The following is a 19,968-nucleotide window of genomic DNA, read 5'->3' on the forward strand; positions in this document are numbered from 1 at the left end:
CTCTGCAAATCTCTCTCTCAGAACGAGTGGTCCAAAAATGGCTACCACATAGAAGACAGGAAGAGCCCCCTTTAAATAGCGCCCCCCCCAGCCCCACAGCGACTGGGAAGCGTTCCAGTCAACCTGTCGTTGGTAGCGACAGGCGGAAAGGAGGTGGGCACCACTGAATTTCCAGTCCGGGGCGCCCCAAGGGCGTTGCACTCTGGAATGAAGTCAAGATCTGCGTGCGCAGGAGAGCGGGCGGTATGGTTTAGCGCCGCCGCTAAATGTCCGCTCACTTTCGCGAGAGGCGCAGGTCTCGCCACGCCCGGGCGCTAGTTGGTTAGCGCCCCACTTATCGCCCTCTTAAGGCGCTAACGGGTGGCGCTCACAACTGAATTTCTCCCCCTTTGTGTCCTCCTCACAACTTGCTAACCCACCTATCTTTGTATCATCAGCAAATTTGGCTACAGTACACTCGGTCCCTTCATCCAAGTCATTAATATAGATTGTAAATAGTTGAGGCCCCAGCACTGATCCTTGTGCCACCCCACTAGTTAATGATTGCCAACCGGAAAAGGACCCATTTATCCCGACGAAATGACCCACTTATCCCGACTCTCTGTTTTCTGTTAGTTAGCCAATCCCCTATCCATGCCAATATATTACCCCCAACCCCGTGCGCTCTTATCTTGTGCAGTAACCTTTTATGTGGCGCCTTGTCGAATGCCTTCTGGAAATCCAAATACACTACATCTACTGGTTCCCCTTTATCCACCCTGTTTGTTACATCCTCAAAGAACTTTAGCAAATTTGTCAAACACGATTTCCCTTTCATAAAACCATGTTGACTCTGCTTGATTGTCGTATGATTTTCTAAATGTCCTGCTATTACCTCCTTAATAATGGATTCCAGCATTTTCCCCAATGATAGATGTTAGACTAACTGGCCTATAGTTTCCTGCTTTCTGTCTCTTTCCTTTCTCGAATAGTGGCGTTACATTTGCAGTTTTCCAATCCGCTGGGACCTCTCCAGAATCCAGGGAATTTTGGTAGATTACAACCAATGCATCCACTATCTCTGCAACCACTTCTTTTAAGACCCTAGGATGCAGGCCATCAGGTCCAGGGGACTTGTCGTACTGCAACGCTGCAGTATTGCAGACCTTCCTCCCCTTCTTAAAGGGGAGGGGCCTTGCGCAGCGTAACCCAAGGCACAGCGGGGATTGGAGTGCCAGCAAGGGAGCCCGGCACTCGAGAAGTGCCGGGCTCATGGAGTGCAGCCGGCACTCCGCCGGGGGGGGGGGTGCAGGAAAGAGGCCCCAGGAGGTGCGGGTCAGGAGGCTGAGGTCGGGAGCTGAGTCAGGTACTGGCAGGCGGCCAGCAACAAAAAATGGCCGCCCGGCACCTCGCTTTTAAATAGCGTTGCCCCAGCTGCAGGTAGGCCCCCTGACCCCCGTCGGACATAGCGTCCAGCAGTAAGTCAGGGGGCGCCACTGAAGATCGCGGCTGGGGCGCTGCGCACGGCGATGATGTCATGAATTTCACGGGAGTGCCGCGCCCGGCAGCTAGTTGCTTTGCACCCCTTAAGCGCCCTCTTAGGGCGCTAATGGGAGTTGCAAAGCAACCGAATTTTTCCCCCTTGATCTTTTATCCTGCTTCTCACAATGTCAGACACTCGGTAATGGATACAAAGAAAACATATCAAAAACTTAACTTTTCCTCCTACAGGCATTTAGCAATCAGACATGGTTCAGTTTGATTCTCATTACTAACCTCATTGTACCTTCTCTTAGGGATTTTAATAGAGCTTTTCCCCATCTCCACAAGAAGTACTAATCCCTCAATTGTGGGCAGAGTATATTGGTAATTTCGAAGATCCTGCAAGGAACAGAAAGAAAAACTTGAACGTGAATGGCAAAATTTCAACTAAGAGGCAGTTACAACGACAGTTTTTGATCATAAATACTTATCAGTATGAATCAGCACAAAATTCTCTTGAAACCTAGTTGCTTAATGGGTACAGCAGTGAAATGGTTATGGTACTGGACTAGTAACCCAAATGTTGAGAGTTGAAATTCCATAGCAATTTGTGAAATTGAAAGTGATTTGGGCAGTACCAGTAAAATAACTACGAAAGCAGACTAACCCAAATTGTTCAATAAATATCTTCCAAGGAAGGGAGCCTGCCATTCCTACTCCGGTCCACACATGACTCCGGTTCCACACTGCGATTGCCTCAATGACTTAGCAAATCACTCAATTGTAAGGAAAAATAAATAAATTGGTAGAACGAATCAACTACAATCTAGACAAGACAGACAGGTCAGTTCAGGTTGTGGTAAACCACTGTCATACCTGTCTGTGTCTATGTGTATTCCACTAGGTACAGGTCTGGACATGCCTCGGCTGACTCCTCCCACTATTCCAGGTATATAAGTGACTACCTCCCAGACCCTTAGTATTCTGGACGGGTCGACCACTCGAGACAAGACCTTCATTCTTTAGTTAATAAAAGCCTGGTTGTTACTCGCTTAACCTCAGTCTTTTGAGTAATTGATGGCGCATCACAGGTGACCTTGCAAAGTCCTCCAAGTTGGCAGAACTGCCTCAGAGACTAATCAAGCAACAACCCAACAGTCATAATCTCAGAATGCTTACAGTCCTCAAAATAATCATACTCCCTATTGTTGTGCTATCTGCATATGTTGACAGTGTTCTCATACCCATCTCTAAATTTACACGTACAACTAGGTCTGACCCCTGGAGAGGGCACACCATTATTTACATCCCTTCAGTCTGAAAAACATCCACTAACCACAACCTTTTGCTTTCTGTCCATTAGAATGCTTCATATTGTTATGGGCAAATCATATTTGACTAACTTGATTGAGTTTTTTGATGAGGTAAGAGCGGGTGGAGGAGGGCTGTGCAGTTGATGTGTATACGGACTTTCAAAAGGCATTTGATAAAGGACCAGATACTAGGCTTGTTAGCAAAATTGAAGTCCATGGGATAAAGGGGGCAGTAGCAGCATGGATACAACATTGGCTAAGGGATAGAAAACAGAGTTGTGGTGAATGGCTGTTTTTTGGACTGGAGGGAGGTATACAGTGGCGTTCCCCAAGGTTCAGTACTAGGACCACTGCTGTTTTTGATATACATTAATGACTTGGAGGTATAGGGCACAATTTTGAAATTTGCAGATGACACAAACCTTGGAAGTGTAGTAAAAAGTGAGGAAGATAGTAATAGACTTCAAGAAGACAGACAGGCTGGTGGAATGGGCTGACACATGGCAGATGAAATTCAATGCAGAGAAGTGTGAGGTGATACATTCTGGTAGGAAGATTGAGGAGAGACCATACACACTAAATGGTACAATTTTAAAGGGGGTGCAAGAACAGAGAGAGACCTGGGGCGCTTGTGCACAAATCTTTGAAGGTGGCAGGACAGGTTAACAAAGCAGTTAATAAAGCATGTGGGATGCTGGGCTTTATAAATAGAGGCAGAGGCATAGACTATAGAAGCCAGGAAGTTATGCTAAACCTATATAAGACACTAATTCGGCCCCAGCTGGCGTATTGTGTCCAATTCTGGGCACCACACTTTAGGAAGGACGTGAAGGCTTTGGAGAGGGGACAGAAGAGATTTATGGGAACGATTCTAGGGATAAGGGAATACAGTTACGTGGATAGACTAGAGAAGCTGGAGTTGTTCTCCTTGGAGCAGAGAAGGCTAAGAGGATATTTGATAGAGGCGTTTAAAATCATGAAGGATTTAAATAGGAGTAAATAAAGAGAAACTTTCCAATGGCTGAAGGGTCGATAATGAGGGCACAGATTTAAGGTGATTGGCAAAAGAACCAGAGGTGACATGAGGAAAATCTTTTTCACTCAACAAGTGGTTAGGATTTGGAATGCACTACCTGATAGGGTGGTGGATACAGATTCAATAGTAGCATTCAAAAAGGAATTGAATACTTGGAGAAAATATTGCAGGGATATGGGGAAAGAATGGGACTAACTGGATTGCTCTTCGAAAGAGCCGCCACAAACTTGATGGGCCAAATGGCCTTGTTCTGTGCTGTACTATTCTATGATTCTATCCACATCACCACCTTTCCTCGAATACCTTAATTTTAGCAAAAAGCCGCCAATGCAGCATCTTATGCAAATCCATATAAACAACATCCACTGAATTTCCTTTAACAATGTACTGTTATTTCTTCAAGGAACTCAATTAAGTTTGTCAGACGTTACTTGTCTTTTACTAATCCATCCTGGCTGTCCTTAATTAAGTCATGCGTTTCTAAGGTGAATATTAAATTTTACACTATTATGGTCTCCAAAGGTTTACCCATTACAATTTTTGTGCCAGAGTGTTTGTGGAAGGGTAATGAAGTTGTATATTGCACTGTAATAGGACAATTCACGAGTCAGGCTGGATTGCTGCTTTATAATTCCCGAAGAAGTCTCTGCAACACCAATAAATTTCACCCTTAGTTTGACACCTGTCAGGAGAGTACCCAAAATGCAAGTGTATGAGCATTCCATTTCAACATATCCTTCAGGCCTTGCGCATGTTCATCCATTAGTGTTGAATTTGCTAATTTTGTATTCTGGGCTTGTAAATACCAGAAGCAGGAATGAGCCTGTCCATTCATGCATTATTTTAAAAATGTTTATGCATGAGAGTGGGGGGGGGGGGGGGGGGGGGAAGGGGGTAGGGAGGAAGCACAAAAAAAATATATAAAACAGAACACTTACTGCTAGCAAATTCATGATGGTGTGACCCGTTTCTCCAAAGAGTGCTTTACGGAATCGAACACTCATTAAAGGACAAGGATAAACTGCAAATGAAAATATTTACTAATTAAAAACAATTTAGGTGGCTAGAACATTAGAATAAAAATATTGCAAATAACTATAGATAGTTCCCTGTGCCATTGCTTACAGCTATTGGAAATTTGAAGCACAGTTTCAGATGCTTAACATAAGAAATAGGAGCAGGAGTAGGCCATTTGGCCCTTCGAGCCTGCTCCGCCATTCAATAAGATCATGGCTGATCTTCTACCTCAACTCCACTTTCCTGCACTATACCCATGTCCTTTGATTCCCTTAATATCCAAAAATCTATCAATCTCTGTATTGAATATACTCAACACCTGAGCCTCCATAGCCCTCTGGAGTACAGAATTCCAAAGATTCCCAACCCTCTGGAGTAAAGAAATTTCTCATTTCAGTCCTAAATGGCCAACCTCTTATTCTGAGACTGTGACCCCTGGTTCTAGATTCCCCAGCCAGGGGAAACATCCTCCCTGCATCTACCCTGTCACGCCCTGTAAGAATTTTGTATGTTTCGATGAGATCACCTCTCATTCTTCTAAACTCCAAAGAATATAGGCGACCCTGCAAAGTCCTCCTCACCAACATCTGGGGACTTGTGCCAAAATTGGGAGAGTTGTCCCACAGGCTAGTCAAACAACAGCCTGACATAGTCATACTCACAGAATCATACCTTTCAGCCAATGTCCCAAACTCCTCCATCACCATCCATGGGTACTGTCCTGTCCCACTGGCAGGACAGACTCACCAGGGGTGGTGGCACAGTGGTATACAGTCGGGAAGGAGTGGCCTGGAAGTCCTCAACATTGTCTCCGGACCCCATGAAATCTCATGGCTTCAGGTCAAGCATGGGCAAGGAAACCTCCTGTTGATTACCACCTACTGCCTTCCCTCAGCTCATGAATCAGTACTCCTCCATATTGAACACCACTTGCAAGAAGCACTGAGAGTAGCAAGGGCACAGAATGTACTCTGGGTGGGGGACTTCAATATCCATCACGAAGAGTGGCTCGGAAACACCACTACTGACCGAGCTGATCGAGTCCTGAAGGACATAGCTGCCAGTCTGGGCCTGTGACATGTGGCGAGAGAACCAACACGAGGCGAAAAACCTACTTGACCTCGTCCTCACCAATCTACCTGTCGCAGATGCATCTGTCCATGACAGCATTTGTGACAGTGACCACCGCACAATCATTGTGGAGACGAAGTCCCATCTTCACACTGAGGGCACCCTCCATCGTGTTGTGCGGCACTACCACCGTGCTAAATGGGATAGATTCAGAACAGATCTAGCAGCTCAAAACTGGGCATCCATGAGGTGCTGTGGGCCATTAGCAGCAGCAGAATTGTATTCCACCACAATCTGTAACCTCATGGCCCAGCATATCCCTCACTCTACCATTACCTTCAAGCCAGGGATCCAACTCTGGTTCAACGAGTGTAGAAAAGCATGCCAGGAGCAGAACCAGGTGTACCTAAAAATGCAGTGCCAACCTGGGGAAGATGCAACACAGGACTACATGCATGCTTAAAAGCGGAAGCAGCATACTATAGACAGGGCTAAGCAATCCCACAATCAACGGATCACATCAAAGCTCTGCAGTCCTGCCACATCCAGTCGTGAATGGTGGTGGACAATTAACAGGAGGAGGCCGCTCCATAAATATCACCATCCTCAATGATGGTGGAACCCAGCACGAGTGCAAAGGCAAGGCTGAAGCGTTGGCAACCATTTTCAGCCAGAAGTGCCAAGTGGATGATCCATATCGGCCTCCTCCCGAGGTCCTCACCATCATAGAAGCCAGTCTTCAGCCAATTCGATTCACTCCACGCGATATCAAGAAACAGCTGAGCGCACTGGATATAGCAAAGGCTATGGGTCCCGACAACATCCCAGCTGTTGTGCTGAAGACTTGTGCTCCAGAACTAGCCGTGCCTCTAGCCAAGCTATTCCAGTACTGGCATCTATCCGACAATGTGGAAAACTGCCCAAGTATGTCCTGTCCACAAAAAGCAGGACAAATCCAATCCGGCCAATTACTGCCCCATCAGTCTACTCTCAATCAGCAAAGTGATGGAAGGTGTCGTCAACAGTGCTGTCAAGCGGCACTTACTCACCAATAACCTGCTCACTGATGCCCAGTTTGGGTTCCGCCAAGACCACTCGGCTCCAGGCCTCATTACATCCTTGGTCCAAACATGGACAAAAGGAGCTGAATTCCAGAGGTGAGGCAAGAGTGACTGCCCTTGACATCGAGGCAGCATTTGACTGAGTGTGGCATCAAGGAGCCTTGTAAAACTTATATCAATGGGAATCAGGGGGAAAACTCTCCACTGGCTGGAGTCATATCGAGCACAAATGAAGATGTTTGCAGTGGATGGAGGTCAATCATCGCTGCAGGAGGTCCTCAGGGCAGTGTCCTCAGCCCAACCATCTTCAGCTGATTCATCAATGGCCTTCCCTCCAACAGAAGGTCAGAAATGGGGATGTTCGCTGATGACTGCCCAGTGTTCAGTGACATCCGCAACTCCTCAGATAGAAACATAGAAGATAGGAGCAGGAGTAGGCCATTCGGCCCCTCGAGCCTGCTCAGCCATTCAATGAGATCATGGCTGATCATCCAAATTCAGTACTCTATCCCTGCCTTCTCTCCATATCTCTTGATCCCTTTAGCCTCAAGAAATATATCTAACTCCTTCTTGAATATATTTAAAGAATTGGCCTCTACTGCCTTCTGTGGTAGAGAATTCCACAGGTTCACCACTCTCTGGGTGAAGAAATTCCTCCTCATCTCTGTCCTAAATGGCTCACCCCTTATCCTTAGACTGTGACCCCTGGTTCTGGACTCCCCGGCCATCGGGAACATCCTTCCTGCATCTCGTCTGTCTAGTCCTGTTAGAATTTTATAAGTTTCAATGAGACCCCCTCTCATTCTTCTAAACTCCAGCGAGTATAAGCCCAATCGACCCAATCTCTCCTCATACGTCATTCCTGCCATCCCAGGTATCAGTCTGGTGAATCTTCGCTGCACTCCCTCCATGGCAAGAACATCCTTCCTCAGATAAGGCAACCAAAACTGCACACAATACTCAAGATGTGGTCTCACCAAGGCCCTGTACAACTGCAGCAAGACATCCTTGTTCCTGTACTCAAACCCTCTCGCTACGAAGGCCAACATACCATTTGTCTTCTTAACCACCTGCTGCACCTGCATGCTTACCTTCAGCGACTGGTGCACAAGGACACCCAGGTCTCGTTGCACTTCCCCTTCTCCCAATCTATTGCCATTCAGATAATAATCTACCTTCCTGTTTTTGACACCAAAGTGGATAACCTCGCATTTATCCACGTTATATTGCATCTGCCATGCTTCTGCCCAATCACCCAACCTGTCCAAATCATACTGGAGTTTCTCGGCATCCTCCTCACAGCACACACGCCCACCCAGCTTTGTGTCGTCTGCAAACTTGGAAATATTACATCTAGTTCTCTCGTCTAGATCATTTATATATATTGGCCCAGAACTTGGTGTCGGGGGGTTGCCGCGCGTGCAAGCCCCCGATCTGCACTCACCCTGCGCGCTGACATCTGAAGCCCGGGCCTGCTTGCATTTCCTGTCACAGGCCCGGTTCAGATGTCAGCGCGCAGTGCTTACCTGATCCAGCGGCGTAGTTAGTGCGATGTGCCGGCTGGGATCAGGTGAGCACTGCACAACCAATCAAGGGAGGGGAAGGTTCATTCATGAGTTTGAGTGTAAGAATTGTCAAACTCATGAAAACTACGGGGGCCCAAAACACTATTTAAACTTTAAATAAAGATTTAAAAAACATCCCAATCATTAAATTAAGTATAAATAAGTTTAAAAAAATAATTTAAACAATTTTTTTTTGAAAAAAATAAATTTTTAATAAAAAAGGGTCCAAAACTAAACTTACCTTATTGTAGATTCTTAAAAATAATAAACCTGTGGAAAAAAAAATTCTAAATTACACTAAAACACCACTTACCTGTAAAAATAAATACTTACGTGTGCTTTTTACAAACGTAAAGACCGGAGGCCTTTAGACATGCGCAAATCCCCCAAAACAGAGGAAATCCAAGACACACGCGCTGCCCCCTACAGCACACGCGCTAGCCTCTTCACCTCTTGGGTTAGAGGAGAGGAAATGCCGGTTTTTAGCGCATGCTGAAAACCGGCATTTCCTCCGGCCGGACGTGTGAGTACCCCTTCCGTACTCACGCGTTTGGGGAGGAATTACTGCCCCATTGTGAATAGCTGGGGTCCTAGGACCGATCCCTGCGGTACCCGACTAGTCACTGCCTGCCACTCGGAAAAAGACCCGTTTATTCAAACTCTTTGCTTTCTGTCTGCCAACCAGTTCTCTATCCAAGTTAATACCTTGCCCCCAATCCCATGTGCCTTAACTTTACATGCTAATCTCTTATGCGGGACCTTATCGAAAGCCTTCTGAAAGTCCAAATACACCACATCCACTGGTTCTCCCTTATCTATTCTACCAGTTACATCCTCAAAAAATTCCAGTAGATTAGTCAAGCACGATTTACCTTTTGTAAATCCATGTTGACTTTGTCCGATCCCGTCACTGTTTTCCAAGTACTCTGCTATTACATCTTTTATAATGGACTCTAGCATTTTCCCCACGACTGATGTCAGGCTTACCGGTCTATAATTCCCTGTTTTCTCTCTACCACCTTTTTTGAATAGTGGGGTAACATTAGCTACCCTCCAATTCATGGGTATTGTTCCAGAGTCTATAGAATTTGGGAAGATGACCAGCAATGCATCTACTATTTCTAGGGCCACTTCCTTAAGTACCCTAGGATGCAGATTATCAGGCCCTGGGGATTTATCGGCCTTCAATACCGTCAATTTCCCTAACACCATTTCCCTACAAGTACTGATTTCTTTCAGTTCCTCCCTCTCATTAGACCCTATGTTCCCCAACATCTCTGGGAGGTTATTTGTGTCCTCCTTTGAAGACAGAACCAAAGTATGTATTTAATTGGTCTGCCATTTCTTTGTTCCCCATTATAAATTCCCCTGATTCTGACTGCCAGTGACCTACGCTTGACTTCACCAATCTTTTTCTCTTCACATATCTATAAAAGCTTTTACAGTCAGTTTTTATGTACCCTGCAAGCTTACTTTCATACTCTATTTCCCCCCTCTTAATTAATCCCTTTGTTGAATCCTCAACTGCTCCCAATACTCAGGTTTACTGCTTTTTCTGGCCAATTTATGTGTCCTCTCCTTGGATCTTATGCTATCCCTAATTTCCCTTGTTAGCCACAGTTGTCAGCTTTTTTGATTTATTTTTATGCCAAACTGGGATGAACAAATTCTGTAGTTCATCCATGCGATCTTTGAATGTTTGCTATTGCCTATCCACCGTCAACCGAGTGACATTCTCCAATCAATCCTACCCAACTCGCGCCTCATACCACTGTAGTTTCCTTTATTTAAATTCAGGACCCTAGTCTCCAAGTCAACTACTTCATTCTCCATCTTAATAAAGAATTCTATCATATTATGATCGCTCCAACCCAAGGGGCCTCGCACAAGATTGCTAATTAATCCTCTCTCATTACATAATACCCAGTCTAAGATGGCCTGATCTCTAGTTGGTTTCTCGACATATTGGTCCAGGAAACCATCCCGTATACACTCCAGGAATTCTTCATCCACAGTATTGTTACTAATTTGGTTAGCCCAATCTATATGTAGATTGAAGTCACCCATGATAACTGCTGTGCCCTTATTGCACGCTTCTCTCATTTCCCTTTTAATACCATCCCCAACCTCCGCATTACTGTTTGGGGGTCTATATACCACTCCCACTAACGTTTTCTGCCCCTTGGTATTTCTCAGTTCTACCCATACAGATTCCACACCATCACAGCTAATATCCTTCCTTACAATTGTGTTAATCTCCTCTTTAACCAGCAATGGTACCCCACCTCCTTTTCCTTTTTGCCCATCTTTCCTGAATATTGAATACCCCTGGATGTTGAGTTCCCAGCCTTCGTCACCCTGGAGTCATGTCTCCGTAATCCCAATCATATCATATTCGTTTACCTCTATTTGCGCAGCTAATTCATCCACCTTATTACGAATGCTCCTCGCATTAAGACACAAAGCCTTCAGGCTTGTTTTTTTAATGCTCTTAGACCTTTTAGAATTATTATTTACTGTGGTCATGTTTGATTTAAACCCTTGATTTCTCTGACTGCCACCTTTGTTTTTCTCCTTCCTATCTTTTGCTTCTATCCTGGTTTCCCTTTCCTCTGTCTCCCTGCTCAGGTTCCCAACCTCCTGTCATTTTCGTTTAAACCCTCCCCCAGGGCACTAGCAAACACTCCCCCTAGGACATCGGTCCCGATCCTGCCCAGGTGCAAACCGTCCGGTTTGTACTGGTCCCACCTCCCCCAGAACCGGTTCCAATGTCCCAGGAATTTGAATCCCTCCCCCTTGCACCATTCCTCTAGCCACGTATTCATCTGAAATATCCTTCTATTTCTACTCTGACTAGCATGTGGCACTGGTAGCAATCCTGAGATCACTACCTTTGAGGTCCTATTTTTTAAAATTTACCTAACTCCCTATATTCAGCTTTTAGGACCTCATCCTGTTTTTTTACCTATATCGTTGGTACCTATATGCACCACGACAACTGGTTGTTCACCCTCCCCTTCCAAAATGTTCTGCAGCCGCTCTGAGACATCCTTGACCCTTGCACCAGGGAGGCAACACACCAAACTGGAGTCTTGTTTGCGGCCGCAGAAACGCCTATCTATTCCCCTTACAATAGAATCCCCTATTACTATAGCTCTACCCCTCTTTTTCCTCCCATCCTGTGCAGCAGAACCACCCCTGGTGCCAGGAAGTTGGCTGCTGCTGCTTTCTCCTGATAAGCCACCCCCCCTAACAGTATCCAAAGTGGTATATCTGTTTGAGAGGGGGATGACCACAGGGGACTCCTGCACTACCTGCCTGCGCCTACTACTCTGCCTGGTGGTCACCCATTCCCTTTCTGCCTGTGCAACCTTTACCTGTGGTGTGACCAACTGATTAAACGCGCTATCCACGACGTCCTCAGCATCGCGAATGCTCCAGTATGTATCCATTCGCAGCTCCAGCGCCGCAATGCGGTCTGCCAGTAGCTGCAGCTGAATACACTTCCTGCACACATGGTCATTAGGGACACAGGAAGTGTCCCCGATTTCCCACATAGTGCAGGAGGAGCATACTACGGGGCCGAGCTGTGCTGCCATGACTTACCCTTTAATTAATTTAAATGAAATTAAATCAAATCAATACCACCAATTACACTATAATTAAATGATCTACTCAAGGGCCCTTGTTTACCAACAGTACCCACTACACCACAGAGAGCTTAGAAACTATAAACCAGAGTTTAAGTTTGGAAAAGAGAAAGAGAGAAATACTCACCAACCAATCACTTACCTGCTTTCTGGTGACGTCACACTTCGATTACTTTTTACTTCTCTCTCTCCCACTTGGAGATTGGTAAGCCTACCTGCTCCGCTATGGGGCCTACCTGTTCCGCCGCCTCGGTTTTTAGTTAGCTCCGCTGCCGCCGCCGCTTCACCCAGGTCTGCCGCCGCTGTGGGGCCTACCTGCTGCTGCCGCCTCGGTTTTAAGTTAGCTCCGCCATCGCCGCTGCTTCGCCGCCGCTGTGGGGCCTACCTGCTGCCGCTGTGGGGCCTACCTACTGCTGCCGCCTCGGTTTTAAGTTAGCTCCGCTGTCGCCGGTTCACCCAGGTCCGCCGCCGCTAAGATAATGAAGCAGTCCCTGCTCGCATGCAGCAAGACCTCGCCGACATTCAGGCTTGGGCTGATAAGTGGCAGGTAACATTCACGCCACACAAGTGCCGGGCAATGACTGTCTCCAACAAGCGAGTGTCTAACCACCGCCCCTTGACATTCAAAGGCATTACCATCACCGAATCCATCAACATCCTGGGGCACACCACTGACCAGAAACTTAACTGGACCAGCCACATAAATACTGTGGCAACAAGAGGTGGTCAGATGCTAGGCATTCTGTGGCAAGTGTCTCACCTCCTGACTCCCCAAAGCCTTTCCACCATCTGCAAGGCACAAGTCAGGAGTGTGATGGAATACTCTCCACTTGCCTGCATGAGTGAATCTCCAACAACACTCAAGCAGCTCAAAATCATCCAGGACAAAGCAGCCCGGTTGATTGGCACCCCATCCACCACCTTAAACATTCACTCCTTCCACCACCGGCGCACCATGGCTGCAGTGTGTACCATCTACAAGATGCATTGCAGCAACTCGCCAAGACTTCTTCAGCAGCACCTCCCAAACCCGCGACCTCTACCGCCTAGAAGGACAAGGGCAGGGCAGCAGGCGCATGAGAACACCACCACCTCCAAGCTCCCCTCCAAGTCACACACCATCCTGACTTAGAAGTATATCGCCGTTTCTTCGTCACTGGGTCAAAATCCTGGAACTCCCTCACCAACAGCACTGAGGGAGTACCTTCACCACACGGACTGCAGCGGTGGCTCACCACCACCTTCTCAAGGGCAATTAGGGATGGGCAATAAATGCTGGCCTTGCCAGCGACGCCCAGATCTCCTGAACAAATTTTTTTTTTAAATAGTCTACTCAACCTCTCCTCATAGAACAATCCCTTCATCACAGGAATCAGTCTGGTGAACCTTCATTGCACTCCCTCTATGGCAAATGTATCCTTCCTTCGGTAAGGAGACTAAAACTGTGCACAATATTCCAGCTGTGGTCTCACCAGGGCCCTATATAATTGTAGTAAGACAGCTTTACTCTTATATACTCAAATCCTCTTGTAATAAAGGCCAACATACCATTTGCTTTCCTAATTGCTTGCTGTATCTGCATGTTAACTTTCAGTGATTCGTGTACAAGGACACCCAGGTCCCTCTGAACACCAACATTTCCCAATCTCTCACCATTTAAAAAATACTATGCTTATCACGATCCTGTGGCAACCTAAAAAACAGTAACCTGATTGTCGTTGTAATACAACACATTTACAGAAGCATCATGACTGACACGAGATAAAACTATTACACACGACTTATATACTGATATATGGCAACTAACTTAAAGTGGAAGAAATTCTGATCCCGCCCCCAAACTTGTTTTCAGTTATTTACACCATTGGTGCAAACATTCCATTATAAAATGCTACATGTTAAAATAGCCATCCGTAGATGTTAAATTCCTAGTGACATGTAACAGAATGCCGAATACTGGCATCACATATGATTGCCAATGTCTTGTAACACCACAATGTGCTGTTTTATCTTTACCCACAAATCACTCAGTATGCTATTCCCCATGATAACAGAAATTCATCATGTCCAAAATAAGGCTTTAAACAAAATTAAAATATGTACTGTGCAATTATTAAAATGTAATAATTTATTATTTGAATTATCTGTTGTATCTTTTAACTCCTTCACTGAAGTTTTTACTTGAAGGGCTCCGTCTCGCCCAAAAGCCTGGACTTGGACTTGACACTTTCCCCAAACCAGAGTGCTGAATTTGGATTGTGCAGTCTGAGCATTTCCCAGCATGCAATCATTAACAGTCAGCTGTAAGGATGGCATATTTTTCTTGAACTTCTGCTCAGTTGTTTTTCAAAATAATTTAAAGAAATCTAGAGACAAATTTCAAGAGTTTGTTTTAAAAACCAGTAGTATCTGAGAAAAAATGTGACATTTATTTTATGTGCGCTCTGGAAGAGACAGAGTGGTAGACAGAGAGCCACAGTAGTGTATTTCCTCACCCAAATTTGTTTTCTTTTTCAATAAAGTCTCTCTGAAGGAAATAGATGGGGAATAAGGGTCAACAAGCTGAGGGTGAGGGGCGCTGCCTTCTATGATGCAACTCCTACGATGCATCTTCTCTTACGAACATAATTTATCAATAGTAGTTATAAAACACTAACCAGTTGTTGGATCCTTTTCTCCCCATCAATCATGGGGTGTGCATTATAAATGGTATACCATGGATATTGTTGTTCCACAGAAACAGATTGAAAACTACAATGCATCCAACTCTCACACACACACCATACACAAACAACATCCAATGCAGCTGGAAATCTACAGGTGATATTTCCAATCCAGACTGAAGCAGAGTCGAGCACCAGGCCTCAATGGGATAAACTTTTCAGTGACTTCTAATATTAGTGACCACTTTTATGGGTAGACAATTATTTTAACAAATTTAATTTCTGCATTTGCTGTTTTATACAGAAGATATACACTCAGCTGGGTCAGAAATCCAAGATGGCACGTAGTACATCCGAAAACAAATAGTGATCTGCAACATTTTAATTCATTGTTTTTCTGTGGGATCTGTCATGATCTATACTTCAGCAAATCAAGATGGTGAAGTTCCTTATTTGACCAATTAAAGTATCACACACATAGAACACAGGCTACAGTGTTTCACAAGGATTTTATACAATCACAGAGGTTAAACTTCATCCTTCAGTGAGAAACATGGGAAAATACAGAACTGGAAAAGACTGCAATCATTCTGGTTGGCCCAAAAAACTAAGTTTAGAAATTGCATTCGGAGGCGTAGCTCCAGAGTATGCCTCCGACCCACAAAACATTTACGAATTTACCTCCAGGCTCCCAGGCTGTGAAGAGTTCCAGTCTTGGGCCTCAAGGCGGACGTCAGCATAAAGGCCCGCAGATCCCAGGGATGCAGGCGGTTCAAAAGCATCCCTGGGATCACGTGGCCCTGGTCCTCCAATAACAAAGGAGGATTCCGTTGCAATCATTTACAAAGGGAATCCCCTAATGATATGCAATGGAATCCCCAAATAATTATACAATTTACGGAATTCTAATGATAATAAATGTACTGAATTTCAATTTTATTTATAAGTCCCTTCATTGCACCAACCTGAATAAGAATGTAATTTTTTGATAATTTTAAACATCTTAATCCGGGCCAATATTTGCATAAACTCATTTAAAGTGTCTGTGCATCATTTTGGATTTTTAAATGTTTAATTTAAGCTTTATATATACCATTATTATTTTGCGGACGAAAGCAGGCCCTACGCCTGCTTTTACCAGCCACAAGAGTTGCGCGGGCAATTGCTGGGCAGTTGTTGGGCAAACAGCCCAACTCTGCACCAGCAATACCCATTTTTCAGTCAGTTCGGATGATCTGTGAAGGCGTACCTTGACAGAACGCAAGTTCCGGATTCTACACATGTGCAAGCGGAAATCCGGAACTTCCGGGGCCTTTGAAATGGATTACGACGGCGTACTCCAAGAGTACACCGTCACGGAGACCACAAATTCTGGCCCAATATGTCCCCACACACATATCTATCCACATGGCCTCCTTGGGCAGTCCATTCCACACATTTACCCTATTCTTCATAGAAGTAGTTAAAGCTAAGCAGCCTGTACCATTCTAGAGTTTATGGCAATTACAAACATATTGCTGGGGTTAAATCTGTATCTATTATATTACTGGGGTTAAATCTGTATCTACTATATTAGGGGGGTTAAATCTGTATCTACTATATTACTGGGGTTAAATCTGTATCTACTATATGACTGGGATTAAATCTATATCTACAATATTAGGGGGGTTAAATCTGTATCTACTATAGTAGGGGGGTTAAATCTGTACAGGAAACTCTTATCAAAAAGTCCAGATTACAGAGAGGTATACTTACCAAGGTATGAGAGCCCCGTACACGGCCACAGGTGCAGGAGCCCAGGTTACACGGCACTTGTGCAGGAGTCCCGGTTACACGGCCACAGATCCAGGAGTCCCTGTTGCACGGCCACAGGTGCAGGAACTCCGGTTACACGGCCACTAATATATAGTAAAACTTACCTGAACCTACTTTTGAATTTTGCCAGTTCAGAGAGATTTCCAGATATTTAGGTGCCGGTTAAGAGAGAGTTTCCTGTATCTACTATATTACTGGGGTTAAATCTGTATCTACTATATTACTGAGGTTAAATCTGTATCTACTATATTACTGGGGTTAAATCTGTAACTATTCCCTTCAGAATCCAGAGTCCTTTCCAGAAAAAACAATCCCAGGATCTTCAACCTTTCCTAATATCTCAGATGACTTCAGCAACTATTTGTGCACTAAGCCCAAAGCCAAAATATCTTTGGCAACCCAAACTGTATACAGTAGTCCAGATGTAGTTACATTAATTCCTTGTACAGTCCATCACCCAAGATTTATGCTCTATCCCTTTGGATACCTGGTTAGTTTTTATTTCTTGCATTCATACACTGCACTGCTGATATCAGCGAGCTATTCACCAATACCTCCAAATTGTTGTCCTGTATTTTTCCGTAGCTTAGATCCATTTTAGTTCTATTTGCACAGAATTTCCCTTCCCTAGTCTCATGATCTCTTCTTTTCAACCTATCCAGATCCTTTTTTCTTTGGTTTACCTATTCCAAGTGTCTTGAGAAGTTTTACTATGTAAAAGGCACTATATAAATACAAGTTTTTGTTGTTTGAATCCCCCATCCCAAATTTAGGTAGCTTTGTTTCTGTCCCCTGCTCCAAATCATATCTACATAATCCGCAACATCCTGGCACTGATACCCCTGGTAGCTCATGAGTGACCAGTTGTCATGTCAATGCAGTTCCATTCACAACCATGCTTTGCTTTCTCTGGTTTAGCCAATTTCAATCGACCGCTGAAGATTTCCTCCCAGTGCCTTCCTACCTTGTTGACTAATTACTTGTGTGGCATAGTATTAAAAGCCTTGCTGAAATCTCAATACATTACATCCATGGAATTTGTTTTCAAAAGGTCCATCATTTCCTCCAGTAAAGCTGTTAGGCAAGATTTCACTCCCAGAAGTCCAGAATGACACTCACTTACTACACTATACACAGGTATTTAATTATCCCCTTTTTCACGATGCCTTCTAATACTTCACCCACAACAGATGTTAATCTCACTGGCCTGGGTTGTCTCATGTCCCTTTTAAAAGATTGATGTTCTGTGAGCTACTTTCTAATTTTTGGGCACTATTCCTATTTTTAATGATTCCCTAAATGATAGCAGCAAGCTGATTTTACAAGCCACTTCTTTAAGTAACCTTGTCTGAAGTCCATCCAGGCCTACAATTTAATACCCTTCATTACTCCAAGTGTGTCTCACTTTTCGACATTATCATCCCAATAAATTAAAATTCAATATTAGATCTTTCTGCTTCATCTGAGTTATAGACAAGTATAAGAGATGGATACACATATTGAATATGTACTCAATCTAATTGAAACAACCAAAGGAACAATGCACTGCATTCACTAACCATCACATCAAATAGGCCCCAGGCATGTACATAAACACCAGAATTTGTTTACAAATTATTTCCAAACATGCAAAAACTCACCATTATATTCTGCTCCCAATCTTAGCATGAGTCGAATAGGAAAGACCTTTGCCCAAGGTACTTCTAGTTTCTGAATGAGGATTCCAAACAAAAATGGACTACTTGGAAGCAGTAGATCTGCCAGTGCCTGGAAAGTGGGTGTGACAAACAGGAATCCACCATGATCTTTACTGCCTAGAAAATTTTCTGTGAAGGAAAAATTTCCTAAATTTCCAATGGTTTTTCCTGTTTGACCAAAAAGAGAATAATTAGCAAGATTTGGTTTAAAGGGCTGAAAGATGGGCAATATTAAGGGACAAAATATTCTCAATTACATCACATCATTTCATCAAAAGATGCTAACCTGCAACTTTGAAACTGGGATTGCAACAGTTTATCTAAAACCTAACAGTTTTATTTGCGGAAATCAGATTTCTTTTTAAATGCCAAATTAACTTCTCCACATTTTCCTGTTATTACACAGAAGTTCCATAATATCATTACATTTTGCTCATTAAGTTAGCTATAAATATCACTTGGAAATCAATTTTTTTTTTTTTTTTTAAATAGAGATCGCAAGAAAAACAAATTCAGTGTAGGACCAGGTTAATAAAGGCAAGAGTCAATTTGTTTAGATTAAGGTAGAGCATGATGCAGGAATTTGTGTTTTGAATATTTATATAATGGGGTGTTGCTGTCATACCTTTAGTTGCATCCTGATAAAGTGCAATAAAAAAGTTAAAGATGTCTTTGGGAACTGCATTTTCATCAGGCAAACACAACAACAGAATGATAACTTCTGCCTGGCCCACACCATGTAATCCATTGGATACGAAGTACCAGCATTTATTTGCAGCATCTAGAAATCAGAAGAAAAAACGCAAATATTTGTGAAAACAAAATCTAATGAATCAAATTGGAGTTCCATTTCTGATAAACCAATAGAAAACTATTGTAAATTTAACAATGTATTTAAGCCTTAGAAAATAATTTATATTGAAACATTGTCAGCCAAAAAATCTCAGAACTGCTAAATAGGTGTCAGAAAGAAGCACTGGGGAAAAAACTGAGGCAAGGCAAGCGGTGTCAGAGTAGCAGGAAGTGGCAAGGGGGATGTCAAGGATCAGTGCCAGTGTCGTTGCTAGTGACGTTGTGGGTCAATGATCTGAAATGAGATAGAAATAAAATTGTTAAAGTTTGTTGATGGCAGCAAGGCGGGAGGGGTTGCAAAGAATCAAAAGCAAATTGATCAGGTCAGGGGTATCTAGATATTTTTCTTTTTAATTTGTTGTTGGAATGTGGACGATGTTGGCAGGACTGCATTTATCCCTAGGTGACCCAAGAATGTGCCAAATTTAATTGTTTTGGTCTTCCCAATATGTAATTGGAGGAAATTACAGCACATCAAAGACTGCATGTCAGATAGGGTTTCGATCCTTAAGGGACCCGAGAGGCAATGGTGTAGGGAGGGAGGAGAAGGGACTGCTGGAGATAGTCTGGCTAAAATCATAACGTACTATACAATACTAGCACTGATCCTTGGGCATCCCCCTAGTCACTTCCTGCTATGCTGACACCGCTTGCCTTGCCTCATACCAACAGGCTCTTGCTGCCTGAGTGGATGAGGGCAAAGTCTGCAGGGTGGATGAGCAAACTGACCACGGCACCATAGTACAGGAGGCCACTCAAGTGGGGAG

At 44.1% G+C, this 19,968-nt stretch overlaps 1 protein-coding gene across 6 annotated transcripts in view; it reads right to left on the bottom strand.

The window, feature by feature from the left end:
- The window catches only part of LOC147124576 (zinc finger FYVE domain-containing protein 16-like), a 108,167-nt gene that overhangs the window by 31,059 nt on the left and 57,140 nt on the right, over nt 1–19,968 (bottom strand). For all 6 annotated transcript variants that reach the window (XM_085989693.1, XM_085989684.1, XM_085989703.1 and 3 more), the window contains 4 exons: nt 18,975–19,130; nt 18,293–18,517; nt 4,749–4,831; nt 1,756–1,860 (listed from right to left, as the gene is read on the bottom strand). In XM_085989693.1, the coding sequence (XP_085845819.1) occupies nt 1,756–1,860; nt 4,749–4,831; nt 18,293–18,517; nt 18,975–19,130 (569 nt within the window). The remainder of the gene's footprint in view (nt 1–1,755; nt 1,861–4,748; nt 4,832–18,292; nt 18,518–18,974; nt 19,131–19,968) is intronic.

The sequence above is a fragment of the Somniosus microcephalus genome, chromosome 1 (assembly GCF_052327205.1).
Source record: "Somniosus microcephalus isolate GS21.2 chromosome 1, FLI_Smic_1.0, whole genome shotgun sequence".
Classification (NCBI taxonomy): domain Eukaryota; kingdom Metazoa; phylum Chordata; class Chondrichthyes; order Squaliformes; family Somniosidae; genus Somniosus; species Somniosus microcephalus.